The following is a 20,198-nucleotide window of genomic DNA, read 5'->3' as shown; positions in this document are numbered from 1 at the left end:
CTTTATGTATGCATACAAAAGACCATACCTGACCGAGCAAGAGTAACAGGCACACAATTCTGTTGGACACACACTTGCATGGACTGTTCTCACAGTGAACATTAATATTTGCCACTGCTATAATTAATAATGGCTTTGAACCTTTAGGTCTGCCAATGAAGACACACAATCAGGATCCTGGCACTGCAACAAGTCAACATGTCTGCTGTGAGAAAGATCTATTGTGTATACACACTATAGAACATAAACAAGGGCAGCAGCAGACTCAAAGAGATGTGAACTGTATAGAATCCAAACCACACACTGCACTATCATGCAAAAGCTCCTTTGATTAGAAACTGCAGCCTTCTAAACATTAAAAATCTTGACTTCAAAGTGCCAACGTTTCCTTCCTTGGGCTATGAAAACTAAATGGAATTTGTCAAGCCTTTGTAGTGGACAGAAAGGAGAATCTGATGACATATAGTTCACCTCAAGCAAGAGAAGTCAAACTGTGTGAGAAGTGGATTCAAATAGTCTTCCATATCTTCAACAATTTCTCTGAAGCGAGGTGCAAACTTTTCCTCTTCAGCACTTTTCTGTTGAGGAGAACGAGACAGAGGGCAAGATTCAGATTCAGGAGCTGTTATCAAGTATTCATTGTTTCAGTATTTATTGTTTCAGGCACACATTTATGTTAGATACACATCACTTGGATGTAAAAACCTGCTGTCTCAAGTCTCCCCAGTTAGTGAGAAAAGACTTGAGGTAATAAATTACAGTGTATTGAGTGTTTTTATGAGGCTTGCAGCAGGTAGTGTTAATAGAGTGAAAGAAGAGCAGAGACCCCAACAGGACAGACATGGAGAGAAACCTGATGCTCCTCTGAGGTATCCAGCCTGCTCTCAACAGTGTGCCAGGAGTCTTCCTTGAGGAGGGCATGTCTGGTCTCCTGGCAAAAGGCCCGTATCTGCTCCCTCAGTGCCAGCAGAGCCTGCGGGTAGACTTCAACCTTGGCCGCCTCAGAGCATGTCAGGGTACCTGAAAAAAACAGAACTGATACACAATCAGACATGCAGACTCAGACATAAACCACCTTTGTAATTGGTCCCAGTGAGCACCTCCATCCCCTCCTCCTCCTTCTGTGATATCTCTCTTTCTTTTCATCTGTCTTATCTTCCTCACTGTGTTTTCTATTTGATGAATTTGTCCTCATTCTCAGGCAGCGGGTCTAGATGCCAGCGTATTCCACAACTTATTGTGTCAGGCTAGTCCCAGAAAAGGTCATGTGAACAGGTAATACTGTACTCTAATACCATGTGATGACTTATGAAAGCTGGTGCTCTGTGTCAGGCCAGTAGCAAAGGGGTCATGTGATTTTTTTCTTTCTCACATTTCTTAATTTCTTTCGTCTCTACTTGTCTTCGTTAAATCTGAACTTTTCATTTGACTTGCAGATACTTGTTACACAGGAATAATTCATCTAGCTCCATTTAAATGATGACAACAATGATATGTACATGTGATGAAGACCATATTGCCTGGGGCTATGGAACAAATTAGACGCTGTAGAAAAATACATAAATGAATTAAATGTTTTGTTTGAAATGGCCTGCATTCCTCATATAGGTAAGACGTCTGGCTGCTCTGTGTTATCAACAGTTGTATGAACAATGTACTAAATGTCATTTACTGAACCTTGTGAAGTCTTTCCTTTTTGATTTTCTGGAGCTTTGGTTGTCTCATACAAGGCCCCGTAAAGTTCTGACCTAAAAACAAACAAACAAACAAACAACACTCAAAGAAATATAAGGAGAATTTTGACAGTCTATCTGCTTCCAGCAACATTGATGCCTTCAGGCTCACTTCACAGGGACTGATACAGTAGTTTCAAACATCAGCCCTGTGGCGGCAGGTCTATCACACAGCAGGCGCCTCCGGCTCCACATATGACTGCAGCACCAAACCTAATGTGACTTGTGTGACCTGCACTCCTCTACCCTGATACCGTGAGAGCCAGATAAAGGTCAGAATTTATACCTCGGCTCAAGAAAGAGACAGAGGAAAAGGACAAAATGTATATTACCCATCTACAGAGTGCTGAAGCAGCAAGATCTTCAGGTTGGGTGGAAGTTCTGCAAGAATGCTGAGGTGGTTGGGAGCGATGTTCAGATAGCTGAAGGTCTGCAAATTAGGAAGTCATTTGAAGATCACAAACTTAGCATCACATTAGTCAAACTGCTTTCTTTTTTCTTTTTCTGAAACTAAAAACACTAGAAAAAGCATAAAAGGGAAGATCATGATCCTAATTCTTAGATTTCAGAACATGAAAAGGCTTCTTACACAAGAAAGGCCACACAAAAAGTACAATATGTAAAGAGGAACAAGAGAGGAATATACTATTGGGCTTAAATTTGAAAGGAGGTTGAAAAAGAATCAGATAAAATGTTATCAGACAAAATAAACATTTTTGTTTTGTTTTTTTTACTTTTTTCATGTTGATAATACAGATCTTTTCCTTTCTTTCAGGTGCTTCTAAACACATTTTAGTTAATTACAAGAGTCACTCAACTTACTTGAGTTAAGATGAATACTATAAACACCATTATATAGAATTAAATAATCCAATATATAACTACAGCTCATTATTAATTATTGGTAATATCGTCATATTGCCTTTAAGATGACAGCTTTCATGTAACTTCTTGAGGTGTTGTGTTCTCAAGGCTGTAGATTCTACAGAGAAGTCCCACACACCAACAACTGGACATCTTAGTTTGATTAAAAAAAACAACAACTTTCAGCTTAAATATGTTTGCAGCTCCAGTAACTCTGTGTGATTTTAGAATTCTACAGTACATTTGGAGCAAAGGCCAAAACAGCACCAATACCACGCCACCATCAAGGGAATTTAGCAGGCCGGGTATGACAGAATCCATAAATCATTAGTGGGGGTGTTTGGTGACCCGGTACCTTGGAGAGGCTGTTGAGGGAGTATTCCACTTCCTTCAGCAAGCTGCTGGTCCTCTCCTCCTGGGAGAGGAGCAGATTCCGGCGGATGCTGAGCAGAGCCGAGAGCTGGGACTCGCCGGTGTCAGCACAGGCAGAACTTAGGACCTCAGCCATCGTAGCAACAGTGCAGCAGCTCTGGGAATAAAGCAGAATATGGATGACGGAGCTGTCGGTAATGGCAGCAATTATAACAGATGATGATATCTTGAAGAATACCATGAGTAAGCAAAGATGATTTGTGGGCACAGATGCAAGGGAATGTGTTGTGCATATGATTTTTATGCATTCTACAGACACCGCATACTCGAGATAATGACTGCACACTCAGGCGGTGGTGTAAAAATGCTGATGTGACCAGATCCAGGTCTGTACCTGAAACAGGGCGAGATATTGACCTGCCACTGCGGGGTCAGACTGGCCATGACACTCCAACATGCTTAGAGAAGCATCAGCCAGGAGGGAGGAGGTCAGGTTATGCTGGAGACACAGGCTGACAGCTTCAGCCAGGGCTTTATTGGCCTGTTCCAACAGCTGTTGGGCTTTATGCCTTCTCTGTAGCACAATAAAGAAACACACACGTGAACATTCAGGCACACAAATACTACTACATTTCAGTCAGGACACGGTGAGAGATTTAACCATTTATTAAATCTGCACGAGTGATGCTCTAAAACAGTCTGAGCAAGCACGACACAGACCATTCCTGAAATGCACAACTTTTGAATGAATGGAGAAAGTAAACAGAGAAACATTTGTTGGTGGGGGAAGCGATGTGGAGAGCACGGAGCAGACTGTATAAATGAACGGTGCACAGGTGTAAAGTGCACTCATTGGGAGGGGCGGACTGAAGGCTTCCTATGATTGGACGGGAAAGGGGTACGTTACAGACTCCGTGCCTGCCTGAACTATCACGCAGCGCCATGTTATAAAATGGAATGCAAGTAAGTCCACAAGATCAATCAATTGCAAACATACATGTACATGTTTTATGTTTCACGTGGGAGTTAAAACACATCTGACTTTTCTGTGTAAACCCATCCGATGATTAGAAATTACAACACAATCAATAAACTGTACATCGCCGTTCGGTTTTCATCATAAGTCAACTCATGACATGGTTGTAAATATATTTGACCAAAACTCCCCAAAGGACAACTTCACATTTCTCTCAAATCCATTTTAAAACATTAATAACTCACAGAGTGGAGTGTGATTAATGCTCTGATGCTCGTACGTGCGGTGAAGAAGTAAAACTGTTGAGGCCTCCTTCAGTATTTGCTTCAATTGAAGTGCAGGATTCCGTCTGCCCGCTATCATCACGCTATCAACACTGGAAATGCGTTTGGAAAGGATTTCTTCACAGCCAGTGTGAACAGGAAGAACAATTACAGCAACTAATAACCCTTGAAATGTGCAAATGTGGGTCCACACTCTTCCCCTCTCTCTCTACATACATATTTACGGACCTGACCATTGTGCAGTGAAATCAATGTCAAAACTATTTTTTCTGCTGCTTTGTTCGGTTCTGCTTTTTTTGATGAATATTTTGAAGTCTGAATGGGGACCGATGTCTAACTTTTCCAGCCCCTCCCACAGCATAAAGACTTCACTGTCATCAGTGTGCAGTTCAGCCATGTGTTAATTAAAGCCATGTCTTCTTAAAGGCTTTATTTGTACATTTGTACAAATTATATTTTGAAATAGTTTAACGGGCAAAGCACTGTTTAGGAGTTACAACGTTTTTTGCTGGGTGAGAAAAAGTCATTTTTTCCTTTTAAGTTCCCCAATGATAAAAGCACGAGAGATTGTCATACTGATAAAACTTAAATAACATCCAGATATTAGGAGTCTTACATTTTATACCATAATAGTTCATCATCATGCAGACACCATTGTCAAAGTTCAATCTTACAACACTACTTAACATTCCAAAATGTTGCCCCATAAATGATGCATCGCGTCCTTTTTATTCTGCACCAAGTTTGATGTTGACAGGAGATCTCTCTCTGTGCTCACTTTCAATATGAAAACTATGTGGAACGCCCAGAGATTTCCCTCTGAGGGGTTTTAGATGTGAGGAGAACCTCAGCACAAAGGCCTCGGATTAGACACGAGTCAGGAGCGAGGTGGTCACTTGTCAGGAGGTATGTACCTGCAGCTCAGCACTCTTGGCAGAGGTCATCCGCAGATCTCTTCTGCTCAATTCACTCTCAAAACTCTCCTCCTCAGTAGAAACAGCTTTAAAAGTAGACCAGGCTTCCTTCTGCACAGAGGTGTTTCAAAGTCACAGAAAAGGGATTAGTATAAAATCTCCTCACGATCACGAACCACGAAGAACTCATCTTATCCGTCTGAAATTATGTAAACGAACATCCATCTCTCTCATCGCTATAAGCTTGTAACCCTGTGATGCAACTTTTTACAGGTCATTTGCTCATTGGTGCATCTACTGTATACGTTTATAGGAGTCTGTTATCAAAAAGGCCTCTAAGTTCCCCACGATGTCGTCTAAAGATGAAGTAAGACTGATTTCAATGACATCAGAGATTTCTTTGTGGGATGCTGTACATTGTAGTTACAAGGTTCTCAGTAAAACAACCTGGGTTCCAGAGCTCACAGGGTCGCACATATGCATGAGCATAATTTGTCAATTTAAATGTGAATATTTGTGTTGTCTACCTGCCCACGTCTGTACCAGAGAGCACGCAGATAAATGGGATCTTCCTGCACAGCCAGTAGTCTCAGGTACTTTCCCATTAGGCTCAGACAGTGAGCTTTGGTCTCCATGTTGTCCAGGGAGTGAGAGCTGACTGCAGCCAGCTGGCCCAGGACCATCTGCCCCAAAGTTCTGCCCACAAGCAGCCATTCCTGGGCAGGACACGATAAAAATTATGGTCAAATGAGGAGATGGATCACAAGCAAAACAATTCCTTGTGCTACCATCTGACAAACAACTATTTGGATAAACAAACTTTTTCTAAATTAGATTGGATGGTATTCATTGATGCTCAAGAGTTGGCTGAAGAGCAACTCACTTTGGAATCAAAACACCAACCCAGCTTTAATATAAGTTGGCGGGTCTCATCTTTTCTTTTTCACTGGGAAAAGCTGTTATAAAAGCTGTTCAGAAGCAGCATAATTGGTGTCTGTGGAGAAAACACGAAGTACTCGACTTTTATATTTGATCAAAACATAAACTGATCCCTGCACTTTGAAGACAGAGGGATAAATAGAATGAGGCAGACAGAAATACAGTAAGAGAGAATGAGAGAGAGGGATTGGGGATTGGTATACACTTGGAAAATAACTGTTTTATAACACGTCTATATTGTTATACTTTTCATAAAGACCAATAGAAGAGCTGCTGCGGGACCACTCATGATCATAGCTCAGATAGCCCTTGCCAAATTATCAATATTAAATGAGCAATTTTATGATCTGTGTGATGCAATTGCTAACATCTTATTGGGCTTTCCAAACATTTGTAGACGTATAAAAATCAAGTCAAGTGACTGAGGTTTTGAGTCTAATGGTTTGGTTTGATGCTTGTTTCATGAATCTGTTTGATTTTGTTTCAAAATTGTATTCACAAGAAGTCTGTGTTGTAGAAGGTGCCATATAAGTTGATACATAAAAGTCATTACTCTGTTATTCTGCTCTCTGTTTTCTTGAGGAGCATCTCAGAGTGCAACAGAGTAAGTGCATGTGAGTCCATGAACCTTGGCAACTTTTCAAACATCTGGACACAAATAAAAATAACGGCCTCTCCTAAGCCTCTCACTTTACTGAGAAATCCTACATAAATATTCCAAACGAGATAAACCACTGTCAGCTTGTTGGTGAGCCACAGAAGACGGGTTCTCAACACTGGTCACAGATATGAGCTAGAAAGCACAAATTTGACCTGTGGTACTTTACATGTTAGCATCCTCCAGTGGTAACGATGTGTACTGCAACTGAATGTTTTTAACACATAAAGAGAATTGATGTAAACCACAATTATTTTTGTAGAATATTTTTGTTGTAGCGGGTTGTGGGATGTTTTATTTATTTGTTTTTATCTTACTAAACAGGGGAAATGTAAGTAATGGTAAGCAGGATGCCCTCCTGTCCTGTTGTTCAGACTCATGTTGCAGGTGTATACTTTGATTTTTAAAATACATGTTGGATTTACCAAACACACTACCGCTACCACAACATTAATAAACTGCATGTCGAATGAAAATCCCTTAAAGTGTTTGGGCACAATAGGTGTCAGGTATATTTATAAGTGGTATAAATGCATACTCCATTTATGACATTTTTTCACAATAAAAATATGAAATAATTCTGACCTTATCCTTTAAAAGAAGATGCAACACACTTTTAATAAAAAGCTTATCAGTTAATATTGTGTGTTGCAAGAAAACAAAATGTGTGCCATAAATAATCTTTCACATTATTACATCATTACTATACCAGGCATGTTTGACTGTATCTAAATCCATGTACGATTTTGCATTCGGTCCTGGCTTGAAGTGTTTCTCCACTTTCTAACCTGCTCTGTGGAGTTGGGTTCAGGTGTGCAGCGAGTAAACTCTTCCAGCGCTATCTCAGCGGACGTCTTGCTCTCCCATGCCAGAGCTCGGCGTGTCTCCTCAGCACAGTGCTCCTCCAGCGTGGCCACACAGAACTCTGCCAGGGCAAGGCGCAGGCGCAGCAGCCTCCGCATGCCTGCCAGGGACAAGCCACGACTCTGGCAAAGGACCAAAGCACCAGCGCAAGAAAGAACATTTAGAAAAGACACACAAAATACAATGTTTGCAAGCTGCAGATCATATAGAAAACTGTGACACACACTCACCTGAAATACACACATCAGTATGTATGGGGCATTGGGATACACTTAAGGAGCTCAATGAAGTTTAAATGATAAAGAAACTCCACACCAGTCCATTTATATTCCCACTTAAATGAGCTGCCAACCCGCACCCAGAAGCACCTTCTCTTTGTGATAATGAAACATCTGACTGTCATTAAAACGGTAATTGGAAACAATTATTCTTAAGTGGAGCGTTTGGTTGCAGGACCGGGCTGTGATGATGACTTCACAAACAAAGATATATTTGATCAGATATTATGAGACGTGGCAAATCGGAAAGTTGGGCAGTGATCTGAATGAGAGTGAAAGTTAACCAGAGTGAAAGATGAATAAATGACTTCAGTGATTACAGCTGTGGTATTTTGTTTCCAGTGCAGGTTGGATGTCAGACCTTGTACTGTACTGGGCAGCAGCACCATCTGCTGAGAGCACAGTGCTATAATATGAACTCCAGCCCCCCCAACGGCTGAGCCAAACATCCGCAGAAGATTCAATCAAAAACTCGATTGAACAAGGATTTTCAGCAGGTGTGAGAGTTGTTCAATCAATCTTTCTTTCATGATTCTATCAGTATGTAAATCAAAGCTGCGGCCGGCGTGATGCCGGCTCATGTCTGCCACTGAATCTCTTAGATAACCTCATCTGTGTGAGAGTGACTGATGAGATGATGATTTTAACACCCATCTGTTGTTGACATGTAACAGTAATGGACACTTTATCTGTTTGTGCCAGAACATCGTTAAACTGTGGTATGAGATAAAAACAGAGACACACAGATACCCAGACACACACACACACACACACACACACGTACATTTGTGTACACAGACAAATAATTACATAAGAATTTGTACCCAGGATATGACAGTGACACAAAAGCAGCAACTTAAAAGTGATTTTGTCAGTTACAGTGCCATGGGTTTGCAATAATTAATGAAAATTCAACCAATCTCTGTAAAGTTTGTGTTAGCTTGCACGTTTGCAAAATGAATGCCATTTCTCCACAGTAAAGGTCCTCAATAGAAGCACTGCTGAAGGCTCAAAGTAGGATTTTACAAACAAAACCTGCTTTATCAGCTAAAATATATCCATTTAGAGTCACCAAGGCTCCTCAACCTCTCTTTTCTCATCATCAAAACAAACCACACGGATAGAAATGGCAAAACCAGAAGGGACTGGGTTTATGGGAAATGTGGTCTTATCATGAGAATTAGGTACGTATGAGTTAAATTATTTGTTTTTACACCCTTAGAGTTGTAAGAGGTTGCAATTTGTTTTTGCGCACACAGTATGTGTTGAACTAATACTATTTGAAAAGCATCTAAACATTTAAGCATTTAAACTTACTTTTACAGAAGACATAGCCTGTGTATTCTATATGGCAGTCACTTTAATGACTGTAATTTCATAAGCCTGTGGTTCTTTAAGTTCCAAATATATAAAAAAAAAAAGATGTGAGCTAAAATATAAAAAGTCTGCTCAGAGATTTCTCTAAATAGAATCAAAAATGTTGCCATCTGCACGAATCTTTAACCAGCCAACAATCTTAGAGTGCTTGGCTATCACACTCTGAGATTGTAACAGCCAAGCAAATATAGTTCCACAGCTGCTTTGTTTTCAGCCAAATTTTCTGCTGATCAGTGTTCTCCAAAGTTAGCAGACTGTCTGTGATTGGTTGGATGTTTAGATAACAGAAGACAAAGTTTCTGAGAACACGTGTGAGAGGAAATGACTCCAAAATAATTGGAGGAGACATCCCCACAAAGAAAAATGGATTTTAAAGAAACATGCATGCAATTTACTTACCTCCTCCTGTGGGGGCAGCAGGCTCTGAGCATTTAGCACTACATGCTCCTGTGCTGTGACAGCTAGCTGCATTTGGGAGAGACCATCAAGAAGGAAGCGCTGTTTCTGCTCTCTGTCAGTAACATGTGTGGCTAAGACTCTGCAGAGGAATAATAGTGGAGGATAAGAGTTGATCAGGACAGAGAACACAAGAGAGTGTGTGTCTGAATCTGGTGTTGCTATCATAAGAGTTCATTCTCAAGTTTAACTATGTGCTGATTTAAAAAAATTAATTGTCAAACCTCAGACCATGTGCGCACTCTTCATGGGCCTCCGCCGCCTGCTCTCTACAGTTGAGTTTACCGAAACCACTGGCACATTGTCTGAGTGTATCACAGGCAGCCATTAGCCTCTGGACAGCCTCAGTGCTGAGTTTCTCTGCAGGTTCACCACCACTCAAGGCGTGTACACATTCCACAGCACCTCTGAAACAGCAAGACACAATGCTTTAGATAAAGATGACATAAATTATATAATGAGTTCAGTCAGTCCTTATCAGTGTTTGGATAAACTTATGTCATAAAATTTGACATTTAACGGATGGTTGCAATGCATCACACAATGTGCAGCATGTACAGTAACTAGAACAGATGTTACGTCTACATTAAAGTAGGCTTCATTAGTTGAAGTTTTAATCCTATTATTAGTGAAAGATATGAGTATAAGTCAGTTGTCGTGACACACTGTGACATAGGCTACTGTAAGTGATCCAATGTAAGATGTTTAGTTTTACAGCTATGCAAAAAATAATAGGTGAAGTAGTTTCACGTAAGTTTAGGAAAAGCATGACAAATTATTTGATGCTGCCTCTAAATTAAAACTCGTACTCAAACCCGACAAAGGACAAATATAAAAGTCATCTTAAGCCCAAAAACCTAAACATTCAGCCTGTTTTGTAAGAAAAGTTTGGGTTACCTCTTCTCTAATGAGGTGATCATGAATGTCAGCTCTGGGACTCGGTTTAGCTGCTGCTCCAGAACCAGCTTCAAAGCCCCACAGCCTTGTTTTATAATCTGATCAACCTGGGAAAAAAAGGCATGATGGGAAATGTATTCATTACAAAGACAAGATAACTCCACTGTAGAGGGTTCGTAGAAGAAATATACCTCAGTTTGTGAATCTCGGCCTCTCTGGCCAACTACAGCTGTGACCCTGGTGAGGGTGAGTTGGTACCAGAACTCCTCGTCCCCACTCAGGGCTTGGGCTTTGTCCAGCAGGATCAGAGCCTGAGTGTGGTTCTGCTCTTCACAAGCCAGAGTGGCCAGAATGAGCAAACTTCTTGATGTTGCATTCTGATCTCCAAGCTCCTGAAAACACATAATTCAATATTGCTGTAAATACTTCTAATATAAAAGTGGTCCTAATCTGGTCGTCAGTATCAACAACAAATTGCAGGGTTTAATCTTCTTTGACACAGCTATACAAAATGTTTGTTACCATTGCGTAATGTATAAAACAGGACCCAGGGATAGTGCAACCTTTTTAAATTCGAACTGATTTGTGAGATTCAGTTTTACAGACACTTTCTGACACTTGTCAGTTCAGTTCTTTTTCTCTTGAACTCACCGTAGCCACCAGGTGGGCCTCTGCCAGGAGCTGCCGGGCTGACTGATAGAGCCCCATGCCGAGGCAAACCTCAGCTTTGTCCAGCCAAATGTTCTGAGCGCACACATCCACACTCTGTCGCAGAGACACAGATTTCCCATTTATCTCTGCTCTCTGAAAAATGATCAACACACATGACAAATCTTCAAATTTCACGAATGGACTCGAACAGATTAAAAAAAAAAAAAGAAAAAAAAAAGTGTTAACTGCTTGAATACACACAAGAGATACTTTATAGACATATGCTGTCCAAAAGAAAAAATGCACACACTTACACATACACCTACATCTGTAAAAAAAAAAAAAAACGTCATTATGTGCCCTCCTAGGATCATATACTGTTATAAGGTTTACGTTTATGGGCTTTATAGATTTAAGTATGAAATTCACACCGTGAGCAGGCCGGATTTATGGAGCAGGACAGAAGGAAAGAAAGGTATAACCATTAATAATTATAAATTATAAATTACAATTATCATAAAATCATCATCATCATCATCTCACATGATGGACTTAAGAGTTAGCACTCATCCCAGGTTTATGGGACAAGTAATTTGACTGTCACATGCCTCATATATTCATCTCCCGTAACTCAGTGCTACAATATTAAAGTACTAATTACAGCATACAGTAAATTTCATCCACCAATATAAGTAATTTATGGGCGCTTGCCAATCATCCGATGAGGGGTAACAAAATTACAGTAATTACAAAACATATAGTTTTACTTTCTTTAATTTGTAAACCCTTAGAGATGTATAGCGTTACTAGCAAAATAAAAAAACAAAACATAGATGGATCTATTTTGTGAGAAGTAGCTGACCTGGTAAAAAGCTTTGCGAAGGCTTCTCCTCTCCTGTGAAAGAGCTGCAGCTCTGTGGCACCTGCAGTCATGAATATGATATCGTAGATTATTAAAAGATGTACGAATGTTAAATCTTTACAGCTGAGTTCACATACCCCATTTGCTCTTGTTCTTGGATTCGACTTAGAGTCACAAGCTTCTCCTGATATGGTGAGTGTGCCTCCAATCCCAGCTGAATGCATGTCATCACAATTCTAATTGGGTGAGAAAAGAGCAGCAAAATCCAATTAGTGAGGAACCTCATGGCTCAACAAGATGATGCCCAGCAGTGTCTCAGGTTTCTGTGCATCCTCAGGTTTTGTCTGGTTAAATAAATCAGCTGTTTGACAAGCTGACTTTAGTCCAAATGTTCTTTTTCAGTGGCCCATAATATAAATAGTGACGTGTAGTGTTGGATGAAGCCTGGCTTATAAAAAACAGACCGTGTGTATGTCAGCATTGTTGATATTCCAATAAAATATTGAAATAGAAATCCTCTGCTATGTCAAAACATTACCTCCATTATCCACTATGCAAGTGGCCTATCTACATTTTGGAGGAAGATCCAGGTGTGTTATGCCCGTAGTGGCTCATGGCACCTCGAGGCTCTGGCCTCACACAGAGATGAGGCTACAGAGGTCTGGTAAACTCACTTCTTTCTAACTCCATAACACCACATTTATTTTTCTATATTCATGACCTGACCAACACTGACTCCTGAGACATCACTTGAGGCAAGTTTTCAGACTTCACACAGCTCCTCCTGCAGCCACAAGCTTTACACACATTTATTTTCACATATGTGATAGTATTCAGTCTATTAGACAGATGAAACTGATGGCATTGCCCTTTAGTTTTTTTTACATCTCAGTGTTGATTTCAGGTGCACCGTGCAGCTCCTTGTAGAAAGAACACTCCTAAATATCCATGTGAACTACCTGCCCATCACCAAACAGCACACAGACACAATGAGACACTATTTAGTTAATAAAGTGTCGCATTTAGCATCTCATCACATTTTCACAGCTTCCTCTGGAGCCACTAAAGGCTTTACACAACATTTTTCTCATATGCAGTATTTTTACCTGAGTCTGTAGAGGTCAGAGAGGCTCCTGCTGTCCAAAAGGTCATGAGCAATGGTCTCAGCAAGATGCATTATGGGCAGGGTCAAGTGGTGGAGTGAGAGCGAGGAAAGTTCTTTCACCAGCAGGCTGAGATAAAACAGGCTTTGTGTCTAAAGCCAAACAAACAAGAAAAAAATAAAAGAATATAATACAGACACCCTCACAAAAGAGTATATTTCAATACTTTACAGTGTTTCAATTTTGTCTCATCACATACTTTTTCCATAAATTGATTTTAAATGTAAAACACTGGGGTTTCATATTCTCCTTCTTAGTCATGACCGCAAAAATATGTTTTTCTCAAAGTAATGCTGATACCAAGTTACTACTTCTGGTTCTAACTGAGGCTGTGACTCTATGAAGTCAACAGATGCAATCCCTGCTATATTAAAAACTGAAAGCAGATGCCACTGATGTTACATTGTTATGACACTTGAGAGAATGGAGAGAGGTGGGTAGTCGTGCCTGCTTTGCAATGCTGTGTGCACTGATACAGTGGGGGTTGCTGTTGGTTCTGAATATGTGCCTCGCCTGGTCAGGGCAGGCGTAGCAAGCCCAGTCCCTCGGGGTGGAAGGAAGCGTCTGATCCAAGACAACGGGTTTCAGTCTTTCTTCTGCAAGGGTAGGCTGACCAAACAAGACAGTTTTTAATAGAAATGTGCCGTCAGCATGCAAAAGTTCATAAAATACCTGTTAAGAATATTCCCACTGCTCCAAATGTATGTAAATAATATGCACAATTTCAGTGTTGTGTCACGTAGTGTCAAGTAGATGGATTGTTTTTCAAAATCAGTGAAATGTTTAACTCATGATGAGCATAACTGATAATTAAACAGTTCTTTTTCTATCGTACAGCAGTTTGTGTGGACAGTGAGGGACACAAATTCACAAGCAAGTTAAGTAACAGTATTATACTTCAAAAGTTCAGACCTAATGCTGACTTACAGCTTTCACTTTTTTGCCTTGTCCCTTGTTTTTGCCTTTCTTGGATTCAGCAGAAGGAGGAGGCTGCAGCAGCTGGTTCTTCGTCATCTCACTGGAAATCTCACAAGCTACCGCCATAGAAACCTGTAGTGAAATATGATACACATGCATGCATATTGCACACTCCACCATCATTTTGCATTTGAAGCTGCTCCCAAAGTGGAGTAGAAATGGTGAAGATGCAGTACCTGCCACAGGTGGACTACAAAAGTATAGGCTCTGAGCAGGTGGAGCTGGTGCTCAGGTGACGTCTTGTTTGCCACGACAGCGAGCAGAGTGTGTGCTTGTATCAAGAGGTCGAGGCAACGCACCTCCTTTAGACTGGACAAATGCTGTTTGAATAAAAAGCCTTGGACTCCAACCACGGGCTCACATTTCTCTGAGCTCAAATCTCTCTTTATGGATTCATCTTCTAAAAGGAAAAATCTGCATTAAAAATTCATTGCGACAAAGATTTTAACAGGAAAGAATAATACAATACAATAATCTGTACTGGAAAAAGAAATTGACGTTACTTTTAATACTTGCAAACAAGACAGCGGTTTCGTTGAAGTGCTCAGTTTTTCACTCATAGTTAATGGGCTCATATAAGGGGACTAAACAGACTTCTTATAGCAGTGAATAGTGCAGTTGTATTCTCAGTGGGTATCCACTTGGGATGTTGAGAAATCTGCACCCATGTACGGTCAGTTTATTTTCCCAAGAACGATATTTGCTTGATTTATTGTTTACAAAGGGTTACACATGAAACAAAAGTACAAATACTGAATTCTAATACTGATGCAACTTTCAAAAAGCTGCTTTCTGGACCAAACAGATAAGATGTTAGTTTAACTGACACAGTATAAAACATCGGGTATTTCCTAAAATGAAAGTATAAAGGCACATGCAAACTGAACTCATGTGGCAAAGTACTCCTGAGATATCTGCATCTCATTCCCACATTCATACCTCGAAGGGAATTCTCCAAGTCTGTTACCTTTCCCTGCATATTTTATGATCCACAGTCGAGTCATGATACAAAGAACAAGATGAGTCAGTGAGTCCTACCTGCTCCTTCTGCCTGACCAGGTTCAGAGTGTAGAAGGATGTCGATGGCCCACTGAACCTGGTGCTGGGCATGTGCTTTGGGGAAGTTGTGATCATACAGCCACTCTCCCAATTTAAGCAGAATGCCGACCTTCTGCCACTGAGTCTCTGTGCTCTGTTAACAGATACAAAATACGACATTCAATCAACAATTTTACCTTTGCTTCATACTTGACAGAAAAGATTACATCCTGTGGTTCCACTAAGGGTCCAGTTACTCCTCTGGATGGTCTGACAGATGTTAGTCTATATCTTACCCTGGAATTAACCTTGTATCAACTGAGAGGAGGGTTAACGCGTGTTACTACACCCTCATGTCACTCTATCGTCTGTTCCAGGACTTGGATACACAGTTGTAATGACATACTGGCTCCACATGATGGTGCTAGAGCCTTTGCTAGAAATACTGCCTTTCCTCAGGGCAAAAGGAAAATGAAACAATAAACTTAACGATTACAACGTTCTAATGAAAAAAAAAATTCAAAATCATCAATCTGTATGAATTTAAGGGTGTATTAGCTTTTGCTAAAACAGTGGCAGACCAGAAGTATTACCATGAGAGAGGTGACGGCTTTCTGATAGAAGGTTAGCTGTTGGGTGATGGTGCCAGCACAGAGTGCCATACGGTGCCACATCGATGAACAGCACTGCTCTCCTTCATCTTGTAAGTTCTCCATGTCCAGCTCGATGCTTTCTCCCAGGCGAGCTTTCACCAGTAACCGATATTTGAGCAGAGGGCTGGTAAGCAAAAGTAAAACAAAATGCCTGTTTGGATGTGTATCGTTTCAGTCCTTCTCATCTCCTTCTGCCAGTCCTTACTGAGTTATTTTGTTATTTTACTCACAGCCGGTGTTTGGTGAAAGGCATGTCTCTCATAGCTTTATCCAGCATCTGCAGAGCACCTTTAAAGTCAGCTTTGTCAACGTGGATGTGGAGCAACAAACTGTAAATTTCTACTCTCAGGGTTAGGTCCTCCTCACCTGCTCAAAGAAGCACAGACACAGAAACACATATTTAGTTTGAATATCGAAGCTCTTCTGCAGCAGAAAATATTTCAAAGTTGAACCATTTCAGGGTCTTCTTAGCACTTACTTGTTGCTCCATGTTTAGAACTCCCAGGAGGCAGTGCTGTCAAGGTCAGCAATCCTATCGCTTTACCCTGTTTCTGTAATAGGAGAGGAAAATGATTAATACTCAAACTCTGACATGAGAGTGTTGGTAGAAGTGCGAGATAGTTGGTCAGATAGAAAGCTTAAGATACAAGATAAATATCAGAACGTGCCCTTTGAATTACCATCCCTATGATATGTAAATCACCTTCCACACCCATCGGCTAAAAACATTACTGGGTTCACACACGCAAGACATCGTTTATGATGTTCTCACACGGGAATACCGTTCAGAAAAAAATAACATAAACTCTGTTGTAAGACAAGGCCCCACTGTATGGTACAGAATTTTTTAATGACTTATCACATTTGTAGCACTACTTTAGAACAGTTTAGAGTAAGAAAGAACACCGCAGATAAACATCATTCGGAATTCTTAACATAAGCGGCCTTTAATTATAGATTTTAAGTTTTCGAGCAGCTGAAGGACTGTTTATCCCCCTGGCTGGTTTACTGTCCACAGGCAGAGCTGGGGAGATGTTCTCGCATAATTAAGCACACCCACAAGTTCTCCCCTGTAGCACATCAATGAAGATTTTTCATCAATTTTTGCCATTAATTAAAGATAACTATGCGATTTGAAGAACTCTGACGCCTATTTTACTCGGTTGGATAGCAGCCAAAAAAAAGGAAGGTCGGTTCTGGCTGTCATTCAATTCTTGTTTTGCTCACCTGGTGTTTTTTTTGTTGTTCATACTTTTTGGGCCGAACTTTTGTCCTGTCAGCACTTGACATAACTGAAAATGAGAAGTTTTAGGAAAGACTTGTCTGAGGCTGGGGGTGGAAAGGGGCTGCAGACTCTGTGTTTCTGTGGTTGTCATTGTCACTGCTGTTTTATTTGCTTCAACTTAAGTGTTAAGCTGCACCAATTATAATGCCAAGTTGTTAAATAACACAGAAATCCAGGGTGGTACTTGTGTGTGTGATAAACAAATTGAGTCTAAAAGAGTGGAGACTAAGTTCCTGATAAGTTAACTGAGAATGGTTTTAGATATTTAAATTAGATATATATGCATTAAAATATTTAATTTCAACGATAACACTTTATTTTATTTTACAGTTGTCTAACTATTTTTCTTTTTTTCTTTTATGATTTATGTTCAGGGTCATTTTGTAAGTGTGGTTGTGTATTTTTTGCCACATCACTATTTCACAATAACTTCACCAGGATATAACCAGTCCCACTGAGACTTGTGCACAAGTTATGAAAATCTTGTGAGGAACTGAGTGTGTATAAGAAAAATCTACCCCAGCTCTGAAAACTGTGAGAATTTATATGGATGAAAGTGTGAGAATAAATGTGGCTATAAAGTGGCGACTCATACATTTTCATGTTTGGTGGTATGAATCAGGGCATTAAGGATCTTCTCCAGGTGCTCTTGGAGCTGCCATCTTTCCGCAGGGCTCTGTGTCAGAGGTAGACAAGCATTCCAGTAATGCCTGGCAGTCGTGATACACAATGCTGGAGCGCAAGCCTTCTCGGCAAAGCTACGTACAAGAGAAGGAAGCAGTCTGGTGTAAGGTAAGAGAATTAAAAACCTCAGAGAGAGATTACGACAGAGAAAAACAAATTTGTTGCAGCCCAAGGCATTAATCAATACATCAGTTTATTGTAAACAGTACCTGACACTGGACAGAAGCACCCTCAAAGCCTCTCTGTAAGCATCTAGATCTCCGCTGGACTCATGCACTAAGCTCAGACCTCTCAAACAGGCTGCACTGCTTAGCATCTCCCTCACTTCTGCGGGGCCATACCTACAGAAATGAGGAAATGTATTAGCCATCAATCAAAGTCAATTCAATCAACCAACCAAACTGTAAAACTCACAGACAAGAGCAGCTTTCTTAAAACTTTGCAACTTCAAGCAAAAATGCAAAGCAATGCTTGTTCATTCAAGTCAACTGCAATACTCTTGAGTATGCACAAGATGTCACCTCACACAGCTCAGAACTTCTCAACCACTATGAATACCTGTCGTGCTTTACATGACAAAGCACTCACATTCCCATTATTTAGAATCAGAAAAAAGAAACACATGTACCCAGGTGTTTCTTAGACACTCATTGTTTTACTGTATTCTAATCAGCCAGCTACACTTACAAAACAGAGGACGTGGTGTTGAGACTCTTTGTTGCTGCTTCTTCCAGCTGCAGAGCGCTCTTGGTACAGTTCAAAACCAAGCTGTGGTCCTTGACATGGTGGCAGAAGGCAGCCAGCTGGCACCACACCTGCAGCTCCACCACAGCATCGGACCAGCTGCATTCAGCCGCCATGCTCAACAGCTTTAGGTGAGGAGAGAAAAGAGGAAAGGGAAGAGGTGGAGAGGGAATAGGACAGGAGGAGAGGAGGGGTGGTGGGAAATAAAAGGGAGGAGGGAGAGCAAGAAAAGATGTGAGAAAGGGTGGGTGAGACAGGGGAGGGAATGAAATCGAAGCAGGGAAGTAATGCAAGCACAAAATTGGAGAAAAGGGGTGAAAGACAAAGAAGGTGATGGAACAGAGAGGTTATGAAAATCAAAGGACATAAATGAGGAATTGGATTGGCAAGGAGAGAGACAGAGGCAGAAAGGAGTAAAATTGCAGGCGTGGAGGGGATGGAGGAAACGTGCGAGTAAACATGTAAAGGATAGAGTAAGATGTAGAAGGATGAGGCCACGGAATGAGAGGAGTTGAAAGGAAAAAAATAAGGAAAGAAGAGGAGAAGCAGGGGGCAAGGCATGATGGGAAAAGGGGGAGGAGCAGATACGACGCAAAAGAAAAGAGAATAAGCAAATAATGTCAGAGAGGAAGGCGTGAATAAGCATGAGCAAAAGGAGGGAAGTGAAAAGAGAGGACAAACGGAAGAAGGAGGGTTTACATTATACATCGGGGTGGAAAAAGGGCCAAATAAAAACAAAATACACAGCCAATCTTTCTCTTATAACCATAATCTGACCAAAGCACAACGATCAAGGCAACTACACAGTATTTTTGAATGTACTGAAACATGATGAGATGTAGACAGGCTACGGGGGTTATCCCGGCATCTGTTGTTGCCATCTGGGCAACAGCTACTGTCAGAAAACACGATGAGTAAAGTACGTACGGTGGAGAGACTGGGAACAGAGAACTCCATATGCCTCGGGTTCCTATTGCACTGGAGCATCTCCACTCCGACCAGCACGCGCGTCATCTCAGCCACTTCCTCGTTCCCGCACTGCAAAATGGGGACGAAAAAAAGAAAAGAAAGCACACCGAGCACTTCAGTGCAGTCCTCAGCTGAAGATACACCAGTCCCTGAAGTTTCATTATATAAAGGGCATGTACATGTTTTACCGCTTATAAATTATACGTGGTGATTGTCACACTTAATGTCCCAAATACCGCAGATATGGCCTTGTTGATAATGTATGATTCCCCACTGTGTGGAAAATGAGTCGATTCATGATTCATTGATTGCAATTAGAGATGAAGTCCATTTATATTAGCACCGCATTTCTTAATTTGCATTGCAGGAAACACACCTCATTTAACCGTGACTCAACGCCCATCAGGCTGAAGGGACTAATGTAGGGCAGGAAATTATTGGCTAGCAAATGGCTGTAGGATTACGGTGACTAATCAAAACCACCCGTTTACTGTCAAGTGCCCCACATTTTTGTCCTATTGGTACAATCAGGAAATGTGACATCCGGAGATGATCACAA

The 20,198-nt window shown here is 40.9% G+C and overlaps 1 protein-coding gene across 1 annotated transcript in view; it reads right to left on the bottom strand.

Annotated features, from left to right (window-relative positions):
- Positions 1-20,198, bottom strand: part of LOC138195637 (cilia- and flagella-associated protein 46) — a 55,783-nt gene that overhangs the window by 12,944 nt on the left and 22,641 nt on the right. The window contains exons 21-48 of the mRNA XM_069145253.1: positions 19,598-19,708; positions 18,614-18,795; positions 18,136-18,267; positions 17,838-18,000; positions 16,436-16,508; positions 16,188-16,323; positions 15,898-16,081; positions 15,305-15,458; positions 14,443-14,666; positions 14,216-14,338; positions 13,736-13,897; positions 13,232-13,380; positions 12,263-12,361; positions 12,126-12,186; positions 11,264-11,416; positions 10,804-11,004; positions 10,613-10,719; positions 9,940-10,122; positions 9,659-9,797; positions 7,529-7,726; positions 5,671-5,859; positions 5,144-5,254; positions 3,364-3,543; positions 2,953-3,126; positions 2,066-2,163; positions 1,678-1,748; positions 854-1,020; positions 472-578 (exon numbers count right to left, since the gene is read on the bottom strand). Coding sequence (XP_069001354.1) covers positions 472-578; positions 854-1,020; positions 1,678-1,748; positions 2,066-2,163; positions 2,953-3,126; positions 3,364-3,543; positions 5,144-5,254; positions 5,671-5,859; positions 7,529-7,726; positions 9,659-9,797; positions 9,940-10,122; positions 10,613-10,719; positions 10,804-11,004; positions 11,264-11,416; positions 12,126-12,186; positions 12,263-12,361; positions 13,232-13,380; positions 13,736-13,897; positions 14,216-14,338; positions 14,443-14,666; positions 15,305-15,458; positions 15,898-16,081; positions 16,188-16,323; positions 16,436-16,508; positions 17,838-18,000; positions 18,136-18,267; positions 18,614-18,795; positions 19,598-19,708 — 4,031 coding nt within the window. The remainder of the gene's footprint in view (positions 1-471; positions 579-853; positions 1,021-1,677; positions 1,749-2,065; positions 2,164-2,952; positions 3,127-3,363; positions 3,544-5,143; positions 5,255-5,670; positions 5,860-7,528; positions 7,727-9,658; positions 9,798-9,939; positions 10,123-10,612; positions 10,720-10,803; positions 11,005-11,263; positions 11,417-12,125; positions 12,187-12,262; positions 12,362-13,231; positions 13,381-13,735; positions 13,898-14,215; positions 14,339-14,442; positions 14,667-15,304; positions 15,459-15,897; positions 16,082-16,187; positions 16,324-16,435; positions 16,509-17,837; positions 18,001-18,135; positions 18,268-18,613; positions 18,796-19,597; positions 19,709-20,198) is intronic.

This window comes from Embiotoca jacksoni, unplaced genomic scaffold (genome assembly GCF_022577435.1).
Source record: "Embiotoca jacksoni isolate LCO1_2020_lvr unplaced genomic scaffold, fEmbJac1.0.p SCAF_12, whole genome shotgun sequence".
In the NCBI taxonomy this organism is placed as follows: domain Eukaryota; kingdom Metazoa; phylum Chordata; class Actinopteri; family Embiotocidae; genus Embiotoca; species Embiotoca jacksoni.
Note: the sequence above shows the minus strand (reverse complement) of the source record. Positions and strands in the feature narration are given on the sequence as shown.